Genomic DNA, 25651 nt, shown 5'->3' with positions numbered 1-25651 from the left:
ACTTTTCTCATATAAGCCAACGGTTTTCACGTAAAGAATAATAAAATTAGGGTTTAGTGATGTCTAGTAAATGTACTTGTGTTTGAAAAGGTAAATGAGTCCTGACTCAAAAAAAAGGTACGAGGCGTGCATTGGGGTAAGCCACAACCTTTTGTAATTGTCGATAACAGCATGCCCATGGTCATGGACATATACATAGGGACCATGTATAGTATATATATAACACTATATACGTGAGTTGCAATTCTTTTTTTTTTTTTTGTAACAAGGGTTGAAATTCATATATGTTCCCGTTACATATATATACAATTAAGAATTAAAAATCAGCTACAATACGCGGGTGCAAACCATGGTAAATCATACGTTTGTGTTAAGTAGAATCATATATTGTCCTGACTTTTGTATTAGTATAAAAAAATTTACAGCGGGGGAAAAAGAAATAAGATCACTAATCATCACCTTAATTTTGGCCAATCAAGATAAATAATATAATTAAATTACTAATAGAGTACATTCTCTCTTGATCTTAACAATTTATGTATCCCCTAAAATATCATTTATTTCCATTTTAAGAACATTAGTTAGATGTTTCAACAAGCTACTATATAACTTCACGTCAATATATGCTTATTTTGGTATCTGCAATTTCTTTAAACTTAGATAATCACGTACGTATACTTTTTTGGGATCTTCTTCTTAGCCGTACTATATAATTGCAATTCATATCACATACGTGGATGAAAAATTATTCGAATTTTTTTTTCTCGTCCGTATATAGATTTGATATGATCCATAATATTAAAGATGAAAATGAACTTGACTGATTTTTCAAAGCATTCATTAGATTTTCCCTTCGAGGATAGCGAAATACGACACGTGGCATTACCACATCCATTGCTTTTTTAACATAAATACTTAGTCGCAATTCTTCTGAATTTTGGAGGCTTATGATATTGGTAGGGTTCTCCATATTCACTTCCAAAAGCATCTTCTTCTTTCTTATTTTCTTTTTTTTTTTTTTTTTATATATTTTCATTCTATATCATACTTTCATAAAAGATAAATGGAATCACATACTTTCTTCTCTCTCTATATCTCATCCTTCTGCAGTCCCTCTTCTTCCTCATCGTCGTCTTATTCCTCACTTTATTGAACAAGAAAGCCCTAGATTTTATCTGTTCAAGTTCAAGACCGTACATGCTTATTAGAAGCTCAGGTAAGAAACACATCTCAATTTATGTCTTTGTCCTAAAATAATTAATTAAGTCGATTGAAAATAATAATAAGAATTAAACCCTAATTTTATTTCTTAGATAATTTCTATCTTGTTTGCGGATTTCACTATGTTATTAATCACACTCCTTTAAAAGGATTCAGAAACCCTAAAGGATGATATGAGATTTAGAATAAAAAGCAAATTGTTTGAAAAAACTATTTTTCTTAGCCTATCGTCTAATGGATTTTACATTTTTTCCGTAGTAAATTATAAAGATCCCGTAAATAGCATTATGAATATCGTCCATTGGAAATATCTGAACGACGACGTTTCCGGCGGGACTACGAAGAGACGTGAAGGAGAAGGAGAAGGAGAAGAAGATGCAGACGAAACCACCGTCCTCGTAGCCACCAGTGGCAAAACCGTAAATACGAAGCCACCAACCTTGATTTCTTCTTCAACTTCATCCTCGTCGTCGTGGATGAAATCGAAGGATCCGAGGATTGTTAGGGTTTCACGCGCCTTTGGAGGCAAAGACCGTCACAGCAAAGTGAGTACGTTGCGTGGTCTACGCGACAGACGAGTGAGATTATCAGTCCCAACTGCTATTCAGCTCTATGATCTTCAAGAACGGCTCGGCGTTGACCAGCCTAGCAAAGCCGTTGACTGGTTGCTCGATGCAGCTAAAGAGGAGATCGACGAGCTTCCTCCGTTGCCCGTCTCGCCAGAAAATTTCAGCCTCTTCAACCATCACCAGTCGTTCTTGAATCTTGGTCAGCGGCCGGGCCAAGATCCGACCCAACTCGGGTTTAAAATCAATGGAGAGTCTACTACAACTACTACTAATTCTAGCCGTGAAGAAAACAACAAAGAGAGGGGAGAAAACGATGTCGTTTTCACAAACAATCATCATATCGGGTCTTATGGAACCTATCACAACATGGAACATCATCATCATCAGCATTCGATTTTTCAGGCAGATTATCACAATCATCAACATCAACTACATAGTCTTGTCCCATTTCCATCACAAATCTTGGTGTGCCCAATGACGACAACAACAACTATACAATCTTTGTTTCCATCATCGTCTTCAGCTGATTCCGAGACTATGGAGACAACAGATCCAAGGCATATGGTAAGTCATTTTCAAATGCCATTAATGGGTAGCTCTTCATCTTCAACATCCCAAAACATTTCGACTTTATATTCATTGTTACATGGTAGTACTAGTAGCAACAATGGTAATAACCGGATGTCGTCGGTCCAATTAAACCGGACAAGTAGAGGAAGTGAACATCACCCGATGTAAAATTAGATTATGGAAACAATTAGTGTTCGATTTGTTCACAAGTGAACTAGTGGACACAAAACAAAAGTAATACGCTAGTTAATATTGTACTACATTTGTTATCCCGATATAATTTTGACTTGTATTTTAACATGCATGTGTTTTAAACTTTCTCATCATATATATATATATATATATATAGCTTCCTCGTAGGATCTTAGTACACACAAAATGAAATGTAAATTTATGTAGGGCTCTTTGTATAAGTAACTGAAAACTATGTATATACAAAATGACATGGCTAGCTACACAATTTCGGAATCGTGGAGAGATAGCATAATGATGTGAAATCATTGTAATCTATTAGTTATGATATGTTAATTGAGGTATATATGAGATTATGTTTCTATGTGACGCGCAGTGCATTGCTACTTAACTCAAGTGGTGACTGTAGTTAGTTTTGATGATGATTTATGGTTACTCAAGATTTTAATCTACAAAACCAATTACCAAACAAAACACCCAACATTAACCTTATGTTATGTGAATCTGGAAAAAGACCCAGTTATCAAATAGAATTTCATTTTGGATGGTTTTAAGCACACAATATAATTGTCCTAAAGCTAGCTAGCTCTCAGCTAAATTCAAGATGCAAAATGAATACGCCATTTCTATTTAAACTAAGACCATCTCTAATGGTTAGCACCTTTAAGGAGTGCTTAACCATTTTTATATTAGTTTTTTTGATAATTTTTTGTTTAAGCACCTCATTAACTTTTTAAAAAAAATTCATCCTCCAATGGGAGGTGCTTAAAGTGAGATGCTTAGAAATTTTTTAAATTTTTTTTAATTTGTATTTTAAAGATTATGTTTAAAAGTTATGTTTGTGAAGTTTAAAGAAGAAGGAAAGAGAAGAAAGAAGGGTCGAAGAAGGAAAGAGAGGAAGGAAAGAGAAGAAGAAAAGAGAAGAAGAAGAGAGAGATATTTCAACTGATGGGAAAAAAAGAATAAAAAAAATAAATTAAATGTTTTAACTAATGAGAAAAGACCACGTAAGGAGTGCTTAAGGGTGCTTAAAATGCTTATATAAACATCAATGCTAAAAGTTTTCTCCATTAAAAATTTATTTTTAATCCAACTTTTTGACTAGCAACCCTTAAACATCCTTTGTTGGAGATGCTCTAATTTAAGATCACTAGGTTAAAATGCTCTCTTCGTTTTACATATGTTAAACGCAAATTAACGTGTAGTCTCATGCATGTTCACCAATTCAAATGTTATGCTATAATATAGAGATACTAACTACTAAGTACATATATAATAATTAATACATCATATAAAACTTGTATATAGTTCGAGGTAAATGGGAGATGCAGTATATAAATTGACCAAAGAGGAAGGGGATCGGAAAAAGTTAGTTAGGGGTAATACAGACAAAAGCTTGTAAATAATTATGTTGGTACGATCTTTAATTGATTAGAGTAAAAAGGCTACCGATCCAATGCTCTGTGACTCTGTCAAATATCATCATACTTTCTGCAAAAAGCTTCCATGTCGATCTTATATATATATATATATATTATATGAAATTTACCAGATATATAATATATTGATATAAACGAGATGCTAGCTCAAATTGTCTATTTCGGTTAACCGAACCGAACCTAAAAATCCATATGTTTATTAATATCGATTTTTTTATATATCTGGCTTTACTTTCTTTATAAATACCAATCATACCGTCACCGAAACCAAACTAGACTACGTTAAGAAGAAGGAATACAATTTTTGTTTTTTAACATACATTGAAAGGAATACAATTTTGATTTCATTATTAATAATACATCTTGTAACCAGTAGTACCTTTTGGACTATATTGGTCATGTAATTTTTGAGTTTCAAGTGTATGATTGACACTCGATACAAGCTTCAGTTACTATTATATTGTTCGAGACTTCGAGTGATCACGAAAAGTCTTGGTTTCAGTATAATATTTGGAGGGTCTTCTTTTTTGGGTCAAAGTATCATATGTGGAGGGACAGGAAAAATTCACAATCAAGTGTAGAATAAAACCAGAAATGAGATTTTGAATTTTTGTCAAGCCTTCTTTAGTTGGTTTTAGATGACTCTGTTTAGAGGTTCTTTATATTTGTTTTGTTTCTTGACTCTTTGGGTTCATTAATAATGGAATTTGACATCCAAAAAAAAAAAGAGTCTAACCCTATCGACCAAAATAACATTTTTTATAATTCAGTACATTCTTCGTTGTCACTATACGACGTAGTTGATATTTGGGCCAACCTGCTAGGCCCATCATCTTAAAAATTTATTTGATTGCTAGAAAGCCCATGTATCCCTCTCGGATTTATGCTATTTACAGTAATTTTTTATAAGATATATCTAGGAAAACTATAAAAGGATATAAATATATGTATGTGCCTCTCGATCGTAATTTCATTACAGGAAGTAAATTATATTTTTGTTTCCCGCAATAAGTGTATCCTTTCTAATTATATTAAAATCATCGCTGTAAACCTATAAAATAATTCGATTAGTAAAAAGATTTATTAGGAAATCTGTTTCTTGTTTCTATAAAATTCTCTATAAGTTAACGAAAATCTCAAAAACTTGCAATCTCCCACTCTTTCTCTCTCTCTCTCTCTCTCTCTCTCTCTCTCTCTCTCTCTGTCTCTCTATATTTCCCCTCGCCTTCTCTTTGATCGAGATTGTTTAACATCGAGCTCTGTTTTAAATCGCATTCGAATCCCTAAATTCTGCGCCTTTGATTTCGTTCCTTGTTACTTCTGTAAATTTCCTCAATTTCAGTTCTTCGCTAGGGTTTTCCATCACTGGGTTCGCCGCCGGTAGCTACCGAAGTTTGCCTGTTCTTTCCTCGGCGGATTTGTTCCTTGGGGTTTTACAATGGAGAAAGCTTCTTTTCCGGTAAGCAGTTTACTTTCCGTAATCGAATTTGTTTACACTCTCGGATCTCGTTTGTTGCTTTCTACTCGGTCAATCGGACCCGATGAGTTTCTAGGGTTTCGCTGGAAACGAGTAATCCTAGTGACAGAATTGATCTGTCATTAAGTTCAATTTTCAATTTTTTGGTTGGAAATTGTGTTCAAGTCTTTGCTTTTGTTTGTTTACCTCCAATTGATTCTGATGTTTTATCCTCTATAATTGTTGTTAGGTGCCAAAGTGAAAAAATTTCGTTGGGCATGAATTGATTTTGTGCTATCTCAGAGGGATGCGTTTTGTGTTGGTTGAGAAATGGTTCGACATGTTATGTTGGGTGAAGTTGTAAGAGAGTTTGAATATGAACAATGGAGCTGGGGAAGGAGGAAGTCAGAGAAGAGAATTACACGGCAAGAGTAAGCTTTTTCTAGGCAATGATTTCGCCTACGCCATAGCAAAAATGGCAGTGGCTCAGATTTGCGAGAGTGCAGAGGTTAATGTGTACCAGGAATCACAGACACGCGAGGGCGTTAGGTTTAGTTCTTTTCAAGAATCTGCTCTTGAAACGCTAACCGATGTAGCGATTCGGTATATCCAGAGCATTGGGATGAGTGCTCATCTGTATGCTAACATAGCCGGTAGAAGAGAGGGTAATTCTCTGGACATAGTTCAAACATTAGAGGATTTGGGGTCTGGTTTGGGTTTCGCTGGTGTTTCAGACACTGGCCGTTGTCTTGCTGATTCCGGTGTAGTCAAGGATATTATTCGTTATACAGGAGAAGCAGAGGAGATGCCGTTTGTTTATTCTCTTCCTCGTTTCCCAATTAACAAAGAGAAAAGACCTTCTCCTAGTTTCTCTGAAGTTGGAGCAGAATCTCCAGATGAACACATCCCTGTTTGGCTTCCTGCATTTCCCGAAACCAAATTGTGTAATCGGTCAGAGGAAACTATTGTAGGCACAGTCGAAGGAGGACCTCCGAGTAAAGAAAATGGGCCATCTTTGTCGAGTTTACAACATTCTTTCAATGGTGGTAGGTTAGAAGTACTTAATTCTCCAAAGGATGATCGAAAATCAAAAGAAGAAGTGGAAGGTAATCCGTTTCTTACCGCACCTCTTCGATTCGTGGAGAAGGAATTGTCACCTGTGTTCCACCCTCTGGAGCTTTCAAATGAAGTTGCTAGAACCAGCCACGTTCCTGATAAGCATTTGAGCAACGATCATCACATCCCAGTTCTTGAGGCATCGGCTCCATGGGATGAGATCAACAAGCGGAACATGATAGTTGAATCTGAGGATGGAGAGAAGAAAGGTGGTGCAAGACCACAACAAACTTTGGTACGTTTCAAGATTGGGACTCTAAAGAGACCTTCGTGTTTTGCAATAAACCGGAGCGTCCAGGAACATGGGTGGTTTCAAGAAGGTGAAGACAAGTGGGAAAAAAAGTCAGAAATCAAAGAAAAACGCGAAAGAATTGACTTGGGAATTGTCGAGTCAGATGTAAATTAGGTTTTGTGTCATTTTAGAATGTGTTAAGACAGAATAGCTTTGCATCCCGAGTTTTAGTGATCGTTTGCAATTGAATACGTTACTTTTTAGGGTAAGATTTTTTTTTACTAATTCAAATTGATAAAGAAAGAGAAGATTTCTTTGCCTTTTAACTTCATTTGCTGGTTAATTATAATTTTGATTGAGTAATTTATATGCTATTAATCAGACAGACCTGTATACATATATATGCTGGTTACACAAATAAGTAGGAAGAGAAGAGGCAAAAGGGCTGAAAGCCCAGAAACCGAAGGGTCTCTTCCTCTGTAAGATTCCTTCATTTACAATTCTAAGTGATACCCATAAAAATTTAACGGAAGCAAACTTCATTAACCAAGTCTCTGAAAATCATTCTTTCAATATCTAACACTATGCCTGGAGTCTCTCCTTCAAACTCCTTCACGTTCATGCCTTGACTTCGCAGATCCTCCCATATGATGTCATACTCGTCATCCTCCAAATTGCACTTTGAGTTGTTCTCTTGTAACCTATCAATCTCCGAGCATAGAGTTTGCAGAAGTTGCTCCCCTTTGGATCTTTTCTCCATTGTTGTAAGTGGGTTTGCGGTTAACCGTGGTCTGGTACAGCTTACTGCAGTGAACCTCTGAGCTAGAATCTCGTTAACGGTGTCGAAGATGAGTTTTCTCCTGAATTTCTCTGTCAGATTTTTCTGCTGTTGTCTGAATCCTCCGGTTCTGTGTTTGTTGCCTGGTGGACTCATATTGCTGGCCTTGTTCTGTTCCAGGATGAAGAACAGTCCAGGATTGATGGGGAGACGCGCTTGGTTCAGCTGAATGCTTATCATGCTGTATTCAAGATCTCTTAGAAGCCCTGATGCCAACAATATCTCCGAGATGTACTTGTGGTCGCCGCTTTTGAAGCCTGTACCTTCCTCAGGGAAGCATTCGAGGTGATCAGAGTCTGGCTGCATTGGACCCCGGTTATTCTCAGGCACGAGTATGGATCTGCAGACGCCTGTAGGCTCGTTTATCCACACAGATTCTTCAAAAGGTAAACCATCGTCCTCTGGTAAGAGAACAAAGAAAAGGTGAGAACTTTACTCAAACCCAAAGCCTTATGAATCCATGTAGTTAATTGATATCGATGAATTTGTAATCCCTACAATATGTGAACTAGTCACTAATCAGTCTGAAAGATTATTCTTTTGTAAGTTCCTCACCTTTAAAACTAAGGGATATCTTCCTCACCGGGGATGGAGAATCCTCTTCGTCGAAGGCTGCATCAAGAACTGAAACGGGGCTAGGTTGCTCAACGGTAACTTTCAGAGGTTTTAGAGATGGTCTGTCCTGTTTGGCTCCAAAGTCTGGGCTCTGCATTGGTAAACACAAGAGACTTAATCAAAATATGATATTGATGAATATATTATATTGAGAAGGGAAGATTCGCGAGAGATATAGATCTATTTCATACCCTTTGTTTTGGGGTGTGCAGCTCTGGGAAGTCACAGTTTCTCTCCAACCGATGTCTGCTTGTAACCTCGATGTCAATATTCGATTGCAAGCTTATGTTGCTGTCTGATCTTAAACTTCTCAAGTCACTGCTTGAATCGCTTAACCGGTCATCAGGTTGCCGAAGAGTAGTGCGAGGTTTTATCCCCTGTTTTCTTCTCGGTGAGGCTGACTCCGTTTGCTGCCTTTGGATCTTGCCTGGCTCTGATTTTGGAGTTGTGGGCCGGGAATGCCCGAGATTTTTGTGCTGCGTTCTTGGGCTAACACTTTGCTGTTGGCTCCTACCTGACTTGGTCACTGAACAAGAATCCCTCGCCAAAGCTTGCCTCGACCTTAATGTTTTTGAGCTATTGCTCCTGGTCGAATCGAGTTGGCCCTTGTAAAGGCCTGGCCTTGGGGTTAAATCCATCGCGCTCTGCTTCCCCGAGGTGACTTTTCGAGTTTGTTTGGGGTTGCCAACATTGACATTTGGCAAGGCGGCATTGTGTGGCAGCGAAGAGGTAGAAACTGTAGCCCCCGGTTTCATGACAACGATCGATGAAGATCTCAAGTTCATGGCTGGACTTGTTCCAGCTGGAACTGGCTGGTGAGTACTCTGCATAAGAACTGGCTGGTGAGTTTTTTCATCTCTGCTTCCGTCTATCAACTGCTGCGTCTTCTCCATAGCCTCAAGTATTTGCTTAAGAGCCCTGAGATCTTTTCCCGACTTTTTGAACTCCAACTGCGTAAGCCGCTTCTGAATTTCCCCATAAACCGTCAGTGCAGCGTCGCCTGCTTTCATTTGCTTCCATGGAGCTGGTTCCATTGGAAACTTAGAAGAAGGTATCTTCTTGATCGAATCAACGCTCCTAGATCTCTGTAAAGCCGTAGGTTCCACTCGGGTCATCGGCCTTGGTGAGTCACAAAACCGGTTCTGTTTTCTCTGCTCTGTATCAAAATTGTCCGCAATGACTTCAAGACCCATCAGCTTGGCAACAACACTCGAATTCGATCTTCTGTGACTCATCGTTACGGGTTCTTCTGGTGGACAACTTGATCTCCCTGCTTCAGTTCTCGGACTCCTAAAGGAGTTAGATCTACTATCCAACGACAACCTAGGTGTCTCTTTCAGCTTCGAGCCCGGCTTGTATCCGTTGTTTCTCATCTCCCTCTCATCATAAGAAAGCCGATGACTTTCCTTAAACTTTACAGCCATTCCTCTTCCCTCATTCCACTCACTACAACTCCGAGATGGCGAACGCAATGATGATTCTTTGACAAGCAACATGCTACTTCTAGCTGAATTCGGCTGCTGAGTGAAGGCTCCTGTTTCTTCGCCTCCGGCTCTCATTTCTCTGTTAATAGAGCCTTTCACAAGCTCCTTTAGATCAAATGGCATCACCGGTCCAGTGTTGTGCTGTTCTCTGATCATATTCTCACCAGCCTGGTCGAATTGAGATGCTGTTGTGCTGACTTCTGCAGACGAGAAGCTCGAGGACCGTGGAGAAGACGAAAACGAAGGCCTTGAAGAGGATTCAGAGGAGACTCTATGCTTCTCCTTTACTCCACACTTCTTCTTCTTCTTCTTGGTACTTCTCTCCTGCAATTCCCATAAAAGTCTGTTTCTTTCAGGTTTCTTTTTCCCGAGTTTTCATTTCTCAGAGATGAGTAAAAACCTGAGTTTAGATTCTTACCGTTTCTTTATCACTTTCTATGCTAATTTCACCGACAAGATCTTTTCTTTCCCCTGCAAAAAAGGAACCCTTGTTCTTAGCTATAATCCTAATGACCAGTAGTTATGGTTTCAGTGAAACTTCTCTGTTTCTTTGTGGTCCTAACTCTGAACTAAGATTTAGTAAGAGAAAGAGGGAGAAAGAATTTATATTACCTAGAGCCGAAGACTTTTCTACATCGCCGGCGACTGGTCTCGCCGGATAATGTTGCCGGTAAAAGACTTGAAAGATCCCATTCATGCATCCAAACTGTTTGTTCAGATTTGGGTTCTCGTCTGACAAGTTATACAGAAGTTTTGCCGACATATCTTCTTCTTAACTCTTATCTCGATAAGACTTTCAAAACTTCAAGATCTCTTTCATATACTCTGTTTATGAAATTACCAATTTCTTCGTCTTCTTTCTCTGTTCTAGTTTTAACGATTTTTATAGTGTTTCAGAGGAAAAAGGAAAGAAGAAATGGACAAGAAGAAGCCAACATTAACGACAGGCTATAGCTTCTTGTGAGGTTATGACCAGACAACAGATTAGGTTTCTCTGTGTTTTGCTTGGAGGCTACCTTGAAGGAGAAAGAAGAGAAGGAGAAAAAAAAAAGTTTTGTTTTTTGTTCTTTGAGAAAGAGGTTTCTATCTTTAAAGGCAACGATACAACTGTCAAAGGAAGCTTTGAAGCATATATAATGTATTAAATGTACATGTGTTAACATGTAACACTATACATGTAAGAATTTTTTTATTTCTTTAGTAAATATGTATATATATATACTAATCTAATATTCTTTAATTATGTCAGAGCTCTGAAAAATTCTGCTTGGCAAATAATGAGGAATCTGGTTCACCTCTTAAGATGAAAGTTATGCACATGAGAGCACAAGGCAACTTATTATACGCGAATTAAATGCTTTTTGAAATTCGGGAAAAAAAATTGATTAAATGATATGTTTGGTTCATGTTTATGTATTTGTTGATTTATCTTAAGGCGTTGGTGTAAATTAGTAGTATTTAGACCAGTCAATTGATAGTAACAATGAAATTTCGACCTGATAATATTTTTAATTTTTGGCCGCCAAATATTAGTTTGGTTTTATCGCTTAATAATAATAAAAATCATATGAAGAAGTGAAAAACTATTTATGAGTGATAATTAGCTAAGTTCCCTTACACATCCATGTGGACAAAATAATGTAGGTGGGTCTTTAAAAGTCTTGGTGCCCCTTTACATGTGCATGTGGAGTTTGTCAGAAACACACAGCATATTTTGGAAAATTAATCTATTTATCTAAAAGGATAAGAGAAATTAATATTTGTATTTTAATGGCAGCACAAAATCAAAATAAATTATTAGGAGAGAAAGTGGATTGGTGAACTGGAAGAAAGCTTGCATGGTCTGAGATTGGTGGGTCTTGCAAGGAATTGTTCAAACAGGGATTTTTTTTGGGTCGATGAAAAAGGAAATTGTTAGTTTTTTTTGTGTGTGATAAAGGTATTATTTACGTTATTGAAATTTTGAAAGTAACTAGTTATATAGAATACTCTTTGTTGATGCAGATATTTCAACCATTATTGAGAGACTGAGGCATTATAAATTAATGTATATGTAAATTAAAACTGTATAAGCATATTACGAAATAAAGTTTGTGCGTATATGAACGATCACATTTGTGAATAGTGAATGCTAATTTAAATTTTGTGGACAGGCCACAAGTATATTTTCAAAAGTTCATTGTGTTGTGGTTATTACAAATAAAAAATAAAGTAAAAAATCGGTTGCTTATGTAGTGAATTAATTGCTTAAAGATGATGTAATCACTTTTTTTTTGCATGTGAATTATTGTATTAAAAAGTAAGGAATCTAGGATATAAAATAAGGTAGAGGATTATTATATAGTTAAGTCGTCGTCTTTTAGTTTTTGTCTTGGTTGATTTGAGGGTTTATGTCCTTAGATGTACTAATCACAAAAAGCTTGTGGGCATATCACGTGCTTTGTTCCACAATGTGCTGTGAAGAAGGTGGGGTTTGTGACTTCTTATCTATTTATTTATTTTATTTTGCTCACATGAAAACACAATTAATTGATTTGACCTTTGAAGTACTAAGGAATATACTATTACACATGGGTATTAGGTTTGGTATCAAATATTGTACCATAATCAATATTACTTTTTTTTGTATAATACTGCATTATAAATTTTTAAGCTTATGTAGTTTGAATTCTTTTTCGCACCACTAAAAAACTGTAGCTTGTATGCTTTCTACAATTTCTCAATTTTTTTTTGCTAAATGAACAATTTCTCAATTAACGAGATTTCTGTATATAAATGATTTTTTATTGTATTTTACAAATTTACTTACTGCTTTCGTAAGAAATTGTGATTATCAACTGACTTTAGTCGTAAACATAATATTATTGAAGCTTACTGTGATTGATATTACCGTAAACTCCATGCAATGATCGATTTGGTTGATTGCTGACTTGCTGTTAGTAATTTGTTAGCATTACCAAAGATTAATTTTATAGTGTTTTAGGAACAAGAGAATGTGGGTACAGAATTTAGGAGGAGCCACCATTTTTGGGAAATATACGTTTTTTTTTCCAAGTTGATATATATCTACATCAATCATAAACTATACAGTATATTGCTAAGATATTAATATAGGAAGTCTCTACATTAGTGTGTATTTTTGGGGTCATGATACAATTATCAGGGTGGACGTAAAATAGACAGTGTTTTCAAAATGTTGAAACGTTGGATAGCTAAATTATTTTATATATAATTAGGAAGACTATATATGGCAACTATTTTCTAAAAGATGAACGAACTGATTTGATGAATCATACATATATAATATATACTTTATCTTAATAAAAAACGAGTATATGAAATGCACCAAACATACTTCACTCAAGAAAGTGAAATTAATCTATAATTTCGTAATCAAAGAAAAACAAAGGACAAAATTAAGAGAACAAATGGAAAAGAATAGAGTATATATAGACAAATGAAAAAGAAAGACGAAGGGAACAAACACACACACAAAAAAAAGATAAAAAGGGAACAGAATCACATGAAGCAATTGGGTAAGTGATTTGAGTGTTGGGGTTGATAGGGAACCAGCTAAGCAAAATACATTTTCAAGACTAATAAAATTAACTTACTTAAAATTGATTTAAAGGATCAGTGTATATTCTTTTACGTTAAGTTTCAATGTTCAATTTATTTAGTTCAATTATTGGCACATGATCCCACTTATCACCCACCCATCCAACATTTGTTTAATTTCACCATTAATTTCTGTGGGGTTTCTCTCCTTTGATTTTGACTGCCAACATTACACATATCTTCTTCGTATATAGGTGTGTATGTATAACAATAACAATAACAGTAACAATAATAAATAATAATAATTTGAAAATAAATATTACTTTTAAAAAACAAGAATATCATCGCAACTGCCAATAAAAAAATCTAAATAAATATACTTTCGGTTTATGCGTTAGTATTAATCAATGTTTTCGTTTTAGAAACTATAAATTTGATAGTGATAAGAGCATTTAAGTCATATACTATTAAAGTTTGCTATAGCTAATCACTTTTTTTTTTAACATCTTCTAATAACTTAGTTATTTATTAGTAGTTGCGATAACAGCAAATTTCATTTAAGTGTTAACTTTTTATATTATATCGAAAAGGAAAGATTCGATAGTTTATTGATTACCTATACAATTCCTAAGAAGTTCGAAAAAAATGATAAGAAACCTAAACAGTCACATTTGTACGTCAATTTTCAATTTAGTAGTACTGGATTTTTCTGGCTATTTTTATGCGCCCTTATGTTTGACTAAATTTATTTGGCTTATAGTCATCAATTTATGAAATACTATTACTTTCCTTTTTTTCTTAAAGAAATAATAGTAAAGTACAAGCTTATTAAATTCCATATTACATTAATTGTAATGTTAAAAATTTAACATTAAAAAACTTATTAGTGTCACATTACTCGTCAATCGTGTCATAAAAACGATTAAAGCTTTAGATAGTTAAACGAGGAGCTAAGTCAAGATTCCTTTCTTCATCATGACTATAATTATAAAAATTATTATAAATCAATGTCACATGCGACGGATCTAAGATTAGGGAAGACCAAAAAAAAAAAAAGAGGTTACAACTTGAAGGTCATCGCTCGTCCGTCTTAAATTTGACGTCGGTCTTAATTAACACTAGAAAGTACAGTATATTGTACTCCAACAGAGAGTATCTTAGTACCATTTACCAAAAGAGTCATCCATTAGTTGATTAAAACGTACAAAAAAAATCAAACCGAGTAACACTTGCTTTAACTACATGATTTCCAGTGGTTATCTACTTATCTTCAAACTGTCTCTTGAGTTATGCCAAATCCAATCATGTAATGGGCCTTTACTTTCATTTATCTTAACCCATAAGGTAATTAAAGCTCACAAGTTCATGTACCTTGGAGTTTGTTATTCTCCTTTTCTCGAAAAATCTTTAAAATAACACTTTCTCTGCCGAAAATACATACATGCATTTTGTTATGACACATGGGAAAATAAATGGAACCGTTATAAAAACATGATACCAAAAAAATGCAGAACAACTTTGCAAAACGGGCGTACAATTGTAAAAGATGAAGTATGGAAACCATGCAAGTATCATATGCTTTCTCTGCCAATAAAAATGATGCAATTTAATTTTTTTTTTTATAAACTCTATCGGCTGATCCGGTCGGCCCCGGTAGAAACGCACCGAAGTGCTATAGTGTGGACTTCTCCCTGGTTCAACGGTTCAACGGACACCATGAACTTCGAATGAACTCGAGTCAACGGGACTAATGCCAGGAGTAGCCAGATCGCCTGTTACTGGACTACCATGTAAATTGCTTTGGCATTTGGCTCAAATCCAAACTTCCCACATAATTGTGTTTTTGTTAACCTGGGTGAAGTGGTGTAACACCCCACACAACCCTTCCCTACCACTAGACCACAACGATGCGGGCATCCAATTTAATTTTTCCTATATTTTATCCTCTCCTAATATATAAAATGAGCTCATTTCAATGTTATCATATATGTTCCATACAATGTTTGCAGATCATTCTGTATCGCACTTCGATGATAATTATGGTTAGTACCCGTTTGGCAAAAAAAAAAATTGTTAGTGCGATCAGTGTGTTATGTGTATATATATTACGTAATTAATTAAACTTTGAATGTAATTTTAATTTTTTTATAAATGTATAATGTTTGGTCCCCTTTTTGTATATAATTATTACTCGGTGCGACCCATGTTAAATAGTTCATTGTGCAACTTACAGATAAAAACTCTTTTTTGTTTGTTCATTACGCATTGAACATACTTCTGAGCCAAAAAGAAAAGCGGTATGGCTCAAGCTCTAAAAGATATAGGAATCATTTTTTCCCCCTTGGAGAACCATACTATCCACGAGTTCATTTACTTTCGAATAATTAATATTTGAAGGTCGCTCAGAAAAGATTTTGTGTACGTTAAAAAGGAGAATGGGCGCAAAATGAAAAGTAAAAGAGATATTCAAAAGTTTATTTTCACATGTCGTCATTGCAATCTTTCAACATCATGCACTTGAAATCTTTAAAGAAGTCAACGAGGAAATCTCGTCCGTAGGATGCTGCTGATGCTGATGATCGTGCATATCCTGATGATGATGATCCTCGAAGTCATGGGTTCACACAAATGGGTTAGTTTCTTATTTTCTGTCAGAATTTTCCAAAAGAAAATGCTTCTACTTTTTTCTTTTTTTTTTAGAAATTGTCTTCTTCATGTTTTAGACATCGATTTTTAACGCTATTGATGATTTATCTACAAATATTTCGGATTTTTGTTTTTTTTTTATAAAATAAATCCGTTAGGTAGCTGAGCGGCGGAATGTTTGATAAGTGTGATCCTTACATTTCTTCGAAGCTCACAACCAAGTTGAAAACAAAATTTCGTAATCTGTTAAAATTCCACAGCTTAAGATAATAATTTACACAAGTTTCACGGTTTTAATATTATATGTCGAAGCCTACTAAGTGAGCTTTGATAAATGATGACATAGTCCATAGATCAAACTTTCATAAGTCCTTGATATATATAGAAAACGCTAACAATAGTAGTAATAACAAAGAGAACTGTGGCTTCATTAAGTAAAGGCCCAAATAAGGTCCATAAAGATCATTATGGAATACTTTTTTTTTTTTGGATTTAATTGTTCTCTTTGTTGTTTCACCTCTCTCAGTGCATATCTTTTTCCAGCTGGTTCCCTTCCTTGATTTGCGGCCAATCGTAGAAGAAGAAGAAGATAGTACAAAGAGGTAAAAATCAATCCTTTTGATCTGTCTGTCTTATGATTACGTGTATTTAATGACTCAAGAATAATCCTATCTGGATCTTGTGCTCAAATAAGTACCCGATCTGATTAAAACAAACTTGGAATCATTTTCAAATTTCAGATCTTTCTTGCCGGAAGAATTAAAGATGGGTAAAGCAAGAGGAGTGAACAATGGTGTAAATCAAAGCTCCCTCGGTTATCTCTTTGGTTCCGGCGAGTCTCCTTCTGCCGCCGCCGCCACATTGGGGACCACAACCACGACAACCACCACAACTACCACCGACGGAACAGGAGGGAGACCGATTACGACCACGACGACCACCGTCACTGATAATAAGAAGGTACCTGCCGGTGTTAGAGGAAGCCCTAATAATTACTTCAGATCAGAAGGCCAAAACTGTGGAAACTTTCTCACGGTAAAGAAGACATTTTTACTAGTTTTCAGATTAGGATAAAAAAACAATCTTTTGATTTGATACTGATAAAATCCAAAATGGTATTTGTTGGTTGGATGATAAATGAGGACAGGACAGGCCATCTACTAAGGTTCATGCTGCTCCTGGTGGAGGATCTTCTCTTGGTTATCTCTTTGGAGGACCAAATGCTGCTGAATCTGGCAAGAAATGAAGTTTCCTGATAATTCAGATTTTGTAAATTCATTAAAATGTGTGGCTTAAATCCCTCCATGAACGAACCTGGTGTGCTTCATTGTCATCGAGGGCAATGTTTGGATTTGATCTGTTCTTGTGTGCTTGTAGAAAATTTCAGACAATTCTTTTTCTCAAGAGTTACAAGCGAGAAACAACCGAATAGTTTTCAAGCTAAGACATTGAATCAGTGCATTTTCAAAATCTAAATTTTCTGGAATATGTTTCATCAAAAACTAGAAGCCGAGTCAATTCAATAACAGACTGTAAGAGAAAGGATTGAACTTTCAAAACGCATATTCGTGACAACAAAACGTCAAAACCCATTCGGAAAAGAAAAACTAAAACTTTTAGGTCTAAAACCACTCTTCGGAAAATAAGGTAAAATTAGCTAAGGAAACTCGAACGAATCGGTGTCATGGCATCGAACTCGGATGATCTAGAACCCTAGCTTTGTACGGCGCCAATGCCTACGCTTAGCATTGTACCTGTAAATTGTAATATGAAGAAGAATCAATTGGAATTCAGTATTGAACGATGACAAACAAACAAAAACCTTAGAAGAAAATCTAAGTAGACGAGGAACCTGATCTTGTTATCGGTGCGGAGACGGATCCAATTAGGGATTGGTCTGTTCTGTCTCATCTTCTTCGCAAGCTTCTTCTTGATCATGAACGTCTTGTGCGAAGGCTATATCAGATATCGTGAAATTAATCAGGCGAAGAAAAGATAAAAGACAAATACGCAGGGGAGTGTGACAAGTTAATATTTACCATCTTGACTCTCGATCGGCGAACTTGAGGTGGCAACGGTGTCGATCCGACGGAACACGACGGCTCTTAAACCCTGACTCCGATTTGATTATTTAACTGAGGAAGAGAATGGTTTTTATAAGGGTTGTGAATCAAAGCTTAATCTAGACCGTCGGATTTTCTTATGGTTAATTAGCCATCCGATGCTTAAACCGCTCATTTTTGTGAACCCGATCCGATTTCGGTTTACTTAACCGGAAAAGATAAATTGTGGATTAGGGTTTCTTTCTTTTCTCCTGTCTCGTCTCTCTGCTCGGTTGCTGAAACAAGTTCTAATTTCGAGTTTTCGTTCTTCAGCGCCGCCGAGAAGAGAGCAGAGCTAAGCTATGACGACGATTGTTCCCACTTCCGAAGAAGATCCGTTTCTCGCTGTTGTCCGATCCACTTCCCAGCTCGCCTGGGCTGATGCTGGTCCCGAGGTACCACCACACCTTCTTTGTGAATGTATTGAGGGAAATTTAGAACTTTTCGCTTTTTGGGGATGGGATATTTTATCTGCTATACGTCATGTCGTTTCGAAGATCCGATTGGAGATGAATGAGTGATAGACCCAGTTTGATTTACCTTTGCTTTGCTGCAATTTGATTAATTTGGACTAGAGTAGTTTGTAATTGAGCTACTTCATCAGCTAGCGTTTTTAAAATTTGGAACTTGTGTGTTCTTTGCTTAGGCTGCAGAGCCAGAAATTACCAGGCTATGTAGGGAGGCTGAGGAGTCAATAGTAGCAGGAAAATGGTTGGAATTAGCTTCGTTAATGGTAACTTCAGCTGAATTGGTATCTTCCAAGATACCTGAGAAAGGTTTGTGTCACTATTACACAATGCCCGTTTTTTTGTATGTTCCTCGTCTCTCTCGAATATTCATTTATCAGTAGGTTGATGTTGTTTGTATCTTTGATGCAGATCTTGAGTGTACCTACACCATCATTTGCAGCCTTGTCAAGAATGCGAATAACCTGGAGGATGTCCTTGAAATGGTGAAAGTGATATCTTCTAAGGTTGTTCAACAACCGAATGACAAAGCTTCACTTCGTTTGAAGATGTATGATTCTTTACAGCTTATATGTTAATGCTTTATTAATAGATTACATTCTTCTCAATTTTTTTTTTTTTTTTTTTTTGTCTCTGTAAAGCCTCTTCAATCTCTACAACCTTCTGGACCACCCGTATGCTCGTTTCCAAGTATACATGAAAGCTCTAACACTGGCTGTTGACGGGAAGGTTATTGAGTACATTGTTCCTTCTTTTAAGAAGATCGATAACTTCTTGAAAGAGTGGAATATTGACTCTAAAGATCAGAGGGAACTCTTCCTCGCCATTGCTAATGTGCTGAGAGAAAACAAAAGGTACTGATTATAATCCTGCTCATCAGTCATTTTCTACCTGGTTTTCTTCTTTTGTTTCCTTTTAGGTGTAACGATAGCCTCATGCTTCTTTCTATCGATATTCCAGCTTGGTGAAAGAATCCCTCAAGTTCTTGACGAAGTACCTAGCGACTTTCTCCAATGATGATGCTCAGGTCCTGGATGAAGCTAAGGAGGTGGCTGTACGTGCAGTTACCGAATTTGTTAAGGCTTCAAGTATCTTCCAGGTATCATGATTCATAAAAGGATAATGTGATTTAGCTGTGTAAGATTCATCTTTCTTGTTCTATAGTATTGTTGGGATTTCCATCGATGATTTTTCCATAATTGCAGTGTGATTTACTGGACTTGCCCGCCGTAGCACAATTGGAGAAGGATACTAAATATGAACCGGTTTACCAGCTACTGAAGATCTTTCTTACTCAGAGACTGAATGCCTTCATGGAATTTAAAAATGCAAATTCGGGATTTCTGGAAAGCTATGGTACTAAAGCGTTAATCCGTTTACTGCTAGTACTTAAACATGATCTCCTGACTAATAATCCTTCATTGTGTTCCCTAGGACTTGTCGATGAAGATTGTGTAACGAAGATGAGATTGTTGTCACTAGTGGACTTGGCATCGGATGAATCTGGCAAAATACCTTATACCTTAATCAAAGACACTCTACAGGTAAAACTCACAATACATGAAATATGGTAACTCTTTTAGTTGCTTATTTTGCTCTGTGGTTGCAGGTAAACGAAGAGGAGGTGGAGTTATGGATTGTGAAGGCAATTACTGCGAAATTGATTGATTGTAAGATGGATCAGATGAACCAAGTTGTAATTGTCAGGCAAGTCCTACACATCTATAGAAACGCTGCACTTCTTATATACATGTGTATGTAATGTTCATAATATGATGGTATGATTCATGTCTTTCAGCCGCTGTTCGGAGCGCGAATTCGGGTCAAAGCAATGGCAGTCACTTCGAACAAAGCTTGCGACATGGCGGGTAAATACAAAACTTCACTTCATTTTCACACAAAACATTTCCTGAATCTGATTTTTCTTTTCGTGTTTTGTGTAGGATAACATTGCAAACATCATAAGTACAATTGAAGCGAACAAGGTAACGGAGGAGGGTTCTCAGGCATCATCATCATCTGCTGCAGCAATTCAAGGATTGAGTGTTCGTTGAAAAGCTATCAAGATAGAAGAAAAACCATTTTCATCTCCAGAAAAGCTCTCAAAGCTATAACCGACGTTAAAGATCTTTTGTCTTCTTAAAAGCTTTCTTCTCTTTGTATTTGCTGGCAGAGTTTTTTAATCGTTGAATCCTTTTTTGTCCCTGAAACAATGCGGAGACTTTTGCTATACATTATTTTTCGCTTAATAACGATTCTTATTTTGAGAATACACTCTATTTGCCTCCTTTAGTCGCAGGTCACGCGAGTGGTTTTAAAAGTTAGTCCGAAAAACAACTATATTTTTTTCAAACTTTTTTAAAAATTTGGAAGCAAAGAACAAACCAGCCGTTATCAACTGGATCTACTGAACATTCTAAGATCACATTAGTGTTTTACAAGAAGAGTTACAGACGAGAGGAGACACAAATATTATCTCTGATGGGTTTTCATCAGATCAAGAACTGCAGAAGACGCTCTATTCTACAAATTAATGATTCTTACATGTTTCCATGTAAGAACACAGTCAGTAACATCGAGATTAATGCCACGAGCCGAGATCCGATTGGTTTGTGTGAACCGGTGTTGGGCAGCCAAGGGTAAGAATCAGGAGGAGGCATGACACAGTTATCTCCATTGAAATAGATTCTTCTTGGAAATGCCCAACCTTTCTCAAATGTGAAAGCTGATGCTTCTTTCTGGAAAAGTAACTCAGATTGTACATTACCATACGGTCCAGCTTGCATCAACAGATCATTGTAGAACTTTATTCCCCAGAGAATCCCAGTATCATCTATATATAAATCAAAAAACACATCAAGATTGTTCCTTTCTATGGACACAAGAAATTGCAAGTTTTTGAGATGATGGATGGTTACTTACTTATGGAAGCATAAGGAGTCAAGGGTTTGTAATTGAAGCTAAAAGTCTGAGTGAGATTATCGAAATTCGGATGCTGCACGACCAGATTCCACTGCGAATAGTTCATGTTGTAGTTGAAATTTGTGATGGTAACTTTAACTCTCCAGTAGGCTTTGTAGTTAACTTTCACATGCCAGTGGATTCTCACTGGGCACATATGATCTGTACATTGGACTAGAGGCGGTATATAAGCGTTTTTCCCGGAATTTGGAACAACCGAAGCTATCCGTGGACCTTTTGGGCTGTGTTATAAAGAAAAAGCACACCAAGATTAACCGAAACAGATTTTTTTATCAGGTAATGCGAGGCCTATGGTAAAGAACTTACTCTACACAGTTCCCTGGCTGAGAAGTGTTTCGGCATCCACAGGAGCAAGTTGGACAGGGAACTATTGTGCTGTTATAGAACGATGAAAGCGAGACACAACAAGTAGGTGTCTTCTGAGCTAAGAACTGCGAGTACGTGCAAGTTACATTCCAAGTCACTGTCACACCAGAAAGAAACAAAGACCAAATGTTCATTCAGCGTCAGTTTTAACTTAAAAAGGTGAAAACTTTGGTAGATTTCCATAACAGCAGAGTATTAACTTACTAAATGCTTGTGTAGCTCTTCGTTTGTCAGTAGCGATGAATCTAGTCGGTTTAACAATCTTCCCAGGGCCACAAGTATAGCCCGGTCCAGGAGCCTTGAGAGTGAAATTCTTGGGTACCCTGACCGTTTTATTAGTGGTTCCAGCTTGTCCAACAGTGAGCTGGAAAGCAGAAACAGCGGTTGCAGGATCTTGAGCCCACGAGTTTATCACACCTCCTCTGCAACAGTTAGCAATCTGCTGATTGTAAGGCGTTCCAGGCAAAAGGTCAACAACAGAAGGTGTTTTTTTGCAGCAGTGAGGAATGTTTCCTTTGAATTTTGAACAGTCTCCTTGTTCTGTGGTTTGGCCTCCATTCATTCCCCAGATAACCTCTCTCTTTGCCCATGACCATCCAAGTGTCCACCCTGGAGCTTGAATGTGTCGATATTGCTGGAAATTGTACAGCGTTACAGTCGCCTGAAATATCGAAAGAGTTAGAAACACAATCAAGATTCAAGATGTCCCCCAAGACTGAAAGCTAATGTATACGTTACCACATAGCCATCTCCGGTCCATGTTATGATATCCCATTTGATAGTAATGTTGCCAGTTGGGTCCAAAGGATCATAAGCTTCTGAAACAATCCAAAAAAAGCAACATCATGAGCACACAATCATAAAAGCTTTTTGTTTTCTTGCTTTAAAGATTCTCTTTTTAGTTTCTATAACAGAGCTGAAATTCCAAAAATATTTTCTCTCTGAGATTCCCTCAAACCCTGACGAAAACTATTCAATGGCTCGCTTTCAAACTCAAAAGCTCTAGTAATTCCAAACTTATCAAACTCAAATAAACACAGGCTCCTTGCAATTTCAAAAAATAATTAAAAAGTTTAGAGTAAACTTAACCCAGAACGAATGTTGCTCTCAGGCTCAGAGATGAGATAAAACCCTAGAGAGTAAAAACGAGAATGAAAAGCTCTTCAACAAAGAGAGGATATTTTCGGCTTACCTGCAGGAGTATAACCAGTGAAAGAAACTAGAAAGATAATAGAAATTCCGAACTTAAAGAAGATTGAAGAAGAACACAGAAAACCCATTTTTTTCTTTAGAGAAAGAGATTCTTTAAGTTTGACAAGTGACAACACAAGAATGAAGAAGCTCTATGTAATATAGACTTAGGCCAAAAAAGCTTTGGAGATAAGTCAACTTGATTAACAACCATGTAATTAGAAACAAGAAATGACCAATTAGCTTCGAAGTCTTTGTAATTAACCTTTGAATTATAATTGAGTTTTAAAAGACTCATAATTGCTCATTGAGAATGGAGAAATCCAGCTTTTGAAGGTTTTGCAGAGATTAATGAAAAAGCCAAAAGAAGGCTGCTTTACTGGGGGAAGAAATGCTTATGTTTCGTGCCAAATGTAATAATTTGACTTAATGCACAAGCTTTTATGCCACTTAGACTGACATTTCATTTCCACCAATTTCAAACATTCTTCTTATTCACATTTATTAATTAGTTACTGTTCAAATTTCTTTATTGTTTAGTAATCCAAGGACTTTTTGAGAATCTCTAAACATCCCATATGACACACGTTGGTATTAAATTGAGCCCATAGGTAACAACTACTAGGCCCGTTAAGCCCAGCCCAACATATACATTCCATAACTGTTTGCTACATAATATCTGTCGCTGGTCTTGGTCTTGCATTTGTAAGGTGACATAAGTAGTAAAGTTTGTGAAAAACAAGCATAAATCAGTTTTTGGCAAAATCTCACAATACTATCAAAAATTGACAGAAGTACAACCGAAATGAGTCTACTTCTCCTGTTGGGATGACTCATGTGCATCATGTTCATCATCACCGCTGTGATCCTCATCTGATTCAGGTTCACTAGCATCATCATCATCATCATCATCATCATCATCATCAGCAACATGGCCATGACCAGGCACACTACCATGACCAACGATCCCGCTAACTCTTCCTGACTTGTTTGCATATTCTTCAAGGGATGTTGAGGGAAACACATCACCAACCTTGCTGCTATCGCTCCTTGTCGCGGCTTCATCTGAATTTTTCGGTTGGTTATCTTTGTTCATCTGTGTCAAGCAAATACACAGATTTAAGACCTCGCATACTCTCCAAAGTAAGATATCATTCTACTTGTTTGGAAACATAGACAGTTAAATATGGTTAATAACTACAAAAGCTTACAGCACGTAAAAGCGTCCTTCGATCCCTTTCCCTAGCATTCTTGATAGTCTGCAACAGATTAACAAAGTTTTAGTTGAAACCCCAAGAAGCTTTTTTTTAAGCAGTAAATGAGATATTACAACGCACAAGCATAAATAATCGATAGACTAACCTCATCAAGCATCTTCTGTTCAGCCTCTACCTCGTAAATATCTCTGCGAGTAACGAACAATTACCTCTACATTAGCTTAAAACCTTAGCTACCAAAAGCACTTAGCAGAAGCAAAAGAAAGACTTTCTTCAGCATTAAACTACCTTCCGATAATTTGATCAGCACGAGAACAACACTTTGCACACATTTTTTGCTCCTTGGCACAACCTGTAATCAGTTTCATAAGATAACACGTTACTTAACTCTAAAACACAATACTATTACCATTTTTCTTAACTAAGCAGAGAGACAGAACGCTAACCAGTGCATAACTTATGATATGCTTGACGAACATTACGCTTCGTACACTTCTGACTGCACCCCAATACAAAAAAAAATTGTTTCTTTAAAATTTTATCCATTTGTTCGATTCAATCAGTTCCAGCAGTTAATTCAGCTTTCAGCAGCGAACAGGATCATACCATTTGGTGGGTTCGGTAAGTGTTTTGTATTTGCCGTAGCGGCGTTTCCAAGCGATCTGCTCGCGACAGCGATGGCAAACTCCGGTAATCTCCGAAAGTGGTCTGAATCTCCCGCCGACTTCCTAAAAACCAGAAATTTCTGACAAAATCAAGCTTCTAGCTACATTATTCACTAAATTTTCATTGAACTAGCAGAGAAAATCGTATACGGTTTCGTTGATCTTCACGCCGGCTTTAGGTACCCAGGCGAATTTGTTCTGATGCTTCGGTGGTCCCTGCCGTGAGCCCATCTCTTTCTTCTTCGCCGCCAAATTCAGAATCCGGAAGCACGCGAGCAAATGAACCGTAACTGTATAAAGAACTTGTCGGATTTCTGTAAAAGTATGAGTTGTGAGATAAGATCCGAGGAAACCAGAGCAAATGATTCTAATCAGTAAGAAGAAGACAGGAACGGCGAGCGCAGGAAAGAAGGAGAAGCCATTAGGGTTTCTTGGGCTTTTTTATTTATTTTAAAAATTTTGGTTTTTAAACTATGAACCATTTTGGAGCGAGCAACAATGGAATATGTATTCACATTGGGCCAAACTATAAAATCTGAAGCCCATCAATAACAGCAACATGTGTTATATTTTATTGGTTTTTTTTTCTTCTTTAAGTCAATAGTTATCTAATAACTTCCCAAAATTGTTACGACCAAAAAAAAAAAAAAAAAAAATCCCAAAATTGTTAAAGTTTCAATTGTTTGAAGTGAAACATTTTATACATCTTTGATCTTTGTATTTAT

General features: G+C 36.6%; 8 protein-coding genes across 11 annotated transcripts; 4 read left to right on the top strand and 4 right to left on the bottom strand.

Moving 5' to 3' along the window:
* The first annotated feature begins 1034 nt into the window (after positions 1–1034).
* Positions 1035–3602, top strand: LOC18023556 (transcription factor TCP13). 3 transcript variants are annotated; one of them, XM_024159787.1, is made up of 3 exons: positions 1035–1216; positions 1480–2354; positions 3400–3602. In XM_024159787.1, the coding sequence occupies exons 1-3, from the start codon at positions 1198–1200 to the stop codon at positions 3499–3501; spliced, it is 996 nt and encodes a 331-aa protein (XP_024015555.1). In that variant the 5' UTR covers positions 1035–1197; the 3' UTR covers positions 3502–3602. The 3 variants fall into 3 exon arrangements, with proteins under 3 accessions (XP_024015555.1, XP_006408443.1, XP_024015556.1); XM_024159788.1 differs by having other exon boundaries at positions 1038–1216; positions 3386–3505; XM_006408380.2 differs by lacking the exon at positions 3400–3602 and having other exon boundaries at positions 1037–1216; positions 1480–2660.
* Positions 3603–5140: 1538 nt separating this feature from the next.
* On the top strand, positions 5141–7092 carry LOC18023555. Its single transcript, XM_006408378.2, has 2 exons — positions 5141–5450; positions 5698–7092. The coding sequence occupies exon 2, from the start codon at positions 5824–5826 to the stop codon at positions 6967–6969; it is 1146 nt and encodes a 381-aa protein (XP_006408441.1). The 5' UTR covers positions 5141–5450; positions 5698–5823; the 3' UTR covers positions 6970–7092.
* Positions 7093–7169: 77 nt separating this feature from the next.
* Positions 7170–10818, bottom strand: LOC18023554 (protein LONGIFOLIA 2). The gene is made up of 5 exons (XM_006408377.2): positions 10345–10818; positions 10151–10203; positions 8440–10056; positions 8189–8339; positions 7170–8034 (listed from the first exon to the last, which is right to left on the bottom strand). The coding sequence occupies exons 1-5, from the start codon at positions 10493–10495 to the stop codon at positions 7319–7321; spliced, it is 2688 nt and encodes an 895-aa protein (XP_006408440.1). The 5' UTR covers positions 10496–10818; the 3' UTR covers positions 7170–7318.
* A 5533-nt stretch (positions 10819–16351) lies between these two features.
* On the top strand, positions 16352–17380 carry LOC18023733 (protein SPIRAL1-like 3). The gene is made up of 3 exons (XM_006408375.2): positions 16352–16538; positions 16677–16971; positions 17084–17380. Exons 2-3 carry the CDS (start codon positions 16702–16704, stop codon positions 17180–17182), a joined length of 369 nt encoding a protein of 122 aa, XP_006408438.1. The 5' UTR covers positions 16352–16538; positions 16677–16701; the 3' UTR covers positions 17183–17380.
* Positions 17381–17439: 59 nt separating this feature from the next.
* Positions 17440–18052, bottom strand: LOC18023732 (60S ribosomal protein L39-2). The gene is made up of 3 exons (XM_006408374.2): positions 17976–18052; positions 17789–17892; positions 17440–17690 (listed from the first exon to the last, which is right to left on the bottom strand). Exons 1-3 carry the CDS (start codon positions 17976–17978, stop codon positions 17642–17644), a joined length of 156 nt encoding a protein of 51 aa, XP_006408437.1. The 5' UTR covers positions 17979–18052; the 3' UTR covers positions 17440–17641.
* A 176-nt stretch (positions 18053–18228) lies between these two features.
* On the top strand, positions 18229–20779 carry LOC18023731 (eukaryotic translation initiation factor 3 subunit M). Its single transcript, XM_006408373.2, has 10 exons — positions 18229–18433; positions 18685–18814; positions 18917–19055; positions 19147–19359; positions 19466–19604; positions 19711–19861; positions 19940–20049; positions 20115–20212; positions 20304–20373; positions 20449–20779. The coding sequence occupies exons 1-10, from the start codon at positions 18341–18343 to the stop codon at positions 20557–20559; spliced, it is 1254 nt and encodes a 417-aa protein (XP_006408436.1). The 5' UTR covers positions 18229–18340; the 3' UTR covers positions 20560–20779.
* Positions 20780–20880: 101 nt separating this feature from the next.
* LOC18023730 (COBRA-like protein 1) lies at positions 20881–23180 on the bottom strand. 2 transcript variants are annotated; one of them, XM_006408372.2, is made up of 6 exons: positions 23046–23180; positions 22592–22671; positions 22058–22514; positions 21794–21950; positions 21428–21708; positions 20881–21338 (listed from the first exon to the last, which is right to left on the bottom strand). In XM_006408372.2, the coding sequence occupies exons 1-6, from the start codon at positions 23131–23133 to the stop codon at positions 21046–21048; spliced, it is 1356 nt and encodes a 451-aa protein (XP_006408435.1). In that variant the 5' UTR covers positions 23134–23180; the 3' UTR covers positions 20881–21045. The 2 variants fall into 2 exon arrangements, with proteins under 2 accessions (XP_006408435.1, XP_024015221.1); XM_024159453.1 differs by having other exon boundaries at positions 22943–23094.
* Positions 23181–23665: 485 nt separating this feature from the next.
* On the bottom strand, positions 23666–25352 carry LOC18023729 (small acidic protein). The gene is made up of 7 exons (XM_024159629.1): positions 25077–25352; positions 24868–24989; positions 24708–24760; positions 24550–24613; positions 24407–24449; positions 24256–24303; positions 23666–24140 (listed from the first exon to the last, which is right to left on the bottom strand). Exons 1-7 carry the CDS (start codon positions 25155–25157, stop codon positions 23856–23858), a joined length of 696 nt encoding a protein of 231 aa, XP_024015397.1. The 5' UTR covers positions 25158–25352; the 3' UTR covers positions 23666–23855.
* Positions 25353–25651: the final 299 nt, after the last annotated feature.

Source organism: Eutrema salsugineum, unplaced genomic scaffold, assembly GCF_000478725.1.
Source record: "Eutrema salsugineum unplaced genomic scaffold, Eutsalg1_0 scaffold_13, whole genome shotgun sequence".
In the NCBI taxonomy this organism is placed as follows: Eukaryota; Viridiplantae; Streptophyta; class Magnoliopsida; order Brassicales; family Brassicaceae; genus Eutrema; species Eutrema salsugineum.
The sequence above is the reverse complement of the archived record's forward strand: the minus strand, read 5'-3'. Positions and strand labels throughout refer to the sequence as shown.

Bases quoted from the DNA above. Each gene is read 5' to 3' on its own strand.
- LOC18023730 (XM_006408372.2), bottom strand. From the start codon at position 23,133: ATGGGTTTTCTGTGTTCTTCTTCAATCTTCTTTAAGTTCGGAATTTCT. The intron at 21,951-22,057 runs GTAAGTTAATAC...CTGGTGTGACAG, and splicing joins AAGAGCTACACAAGCATTTA to TGACTTGGAATGTAACTTGC. The intron at 21,709-21,793 runs GTAAGTTCTTTA...TTTATAACACAG, and splicing joins CAGCCAGGGAACTGTGTAGA to CCCAAAAGGTCCACGGATAG.
- LOC18023733 (XM_006408375.2), top strand. From the start codon at position 16,702: ATGGGTAAAGCAAGAGGAGTGAACAATGGTGTAAATCAAAGCTCCCTC. The intron at 16,972-17,083 runs GTAAAGAAGACA...AAATGAGGACAG, and splicing joins ACTGTGGAAACTTTCTCACG to GACAGGCCATCTACTAAGGT.
- LOC18023729 (XM_024159629.1), bottom strand. From the start codon at position 25,157: ATGGGCTCACGGCAGGGACCACCGAAGCATCAGAACAAATTCGCCTGG. The intron at 24,761-24,867 runs GTATGATCCTGT...ATTGGGGTGCAG, and splicing joins CTTACCGAACCCACCAAATG to TCAGAAGTGTACGAAGCGTA. The intron at 24,450-24,549 runs GTAGTTTAATGC...CGTTACTCGCAG, and splicing joins GCTGATCAAATTATCGGAAG to AGATATTTACGAGGTAGAGG.
- LOC18023732 (XM_006408374.2), bottom strand. The intron at 17,691-17,788 runs GTTCCTCGTCTA...TACAATTTACAG, and splicing joins CGCACCGATAACAAGATCAG to GTACAATGCTAAGCGTAGGC.
- LOC18023554 (XM_006408377.2), bottom strand. From the start codon at position 10,495: ATGTCGGCAAAACTTCTGTATAACTTGTCAGACGAGAACCCAAATCTG. The intron at 10,204-10,344 runs GTAATATAAATT...CCTTTTTTGCAG, and splicing joins AGAAAAGTCTTCGGCTCTAG to GGGAAAGAAAAGATCTTGTC. The intron at 8,340-8,439 runs GTATGAAATAGA...TTACCAATGCAG, and splicing joins TGCACACCCCAAAACAAAGG to AGCCCAGACTTTGGAGCCAA.
- LOC18023555 (XM_006408378.2), top strand. From the start codon at position 5,824: ATGAACAATGGAGCTGGGGAAGGAGGAAGTCAGAGAAGAGAATTACAC.
- LOC18023731 (XM_006408373.2), top strand. From the start codon at position 18,341: ATGACGACGATTGTTCCCACTTCCGAAGAAGATCCGTTTCTCGCTGTT. The intron at 18,434-18,684 runs GTACCACCACAC...TTCTTTGCTTAG, and splicing joins GGGCTGATGCTGGTCCCGAG to GCTGCAGAGCCAGAAATTAC. The intron at 18,815-18,916 runs GTTTGTGTCACT...TCTTTGATGCAG, and splicing joins TTCCAAGATACCTGAGAAAG to ATCTTGAGTGTACCTACACC.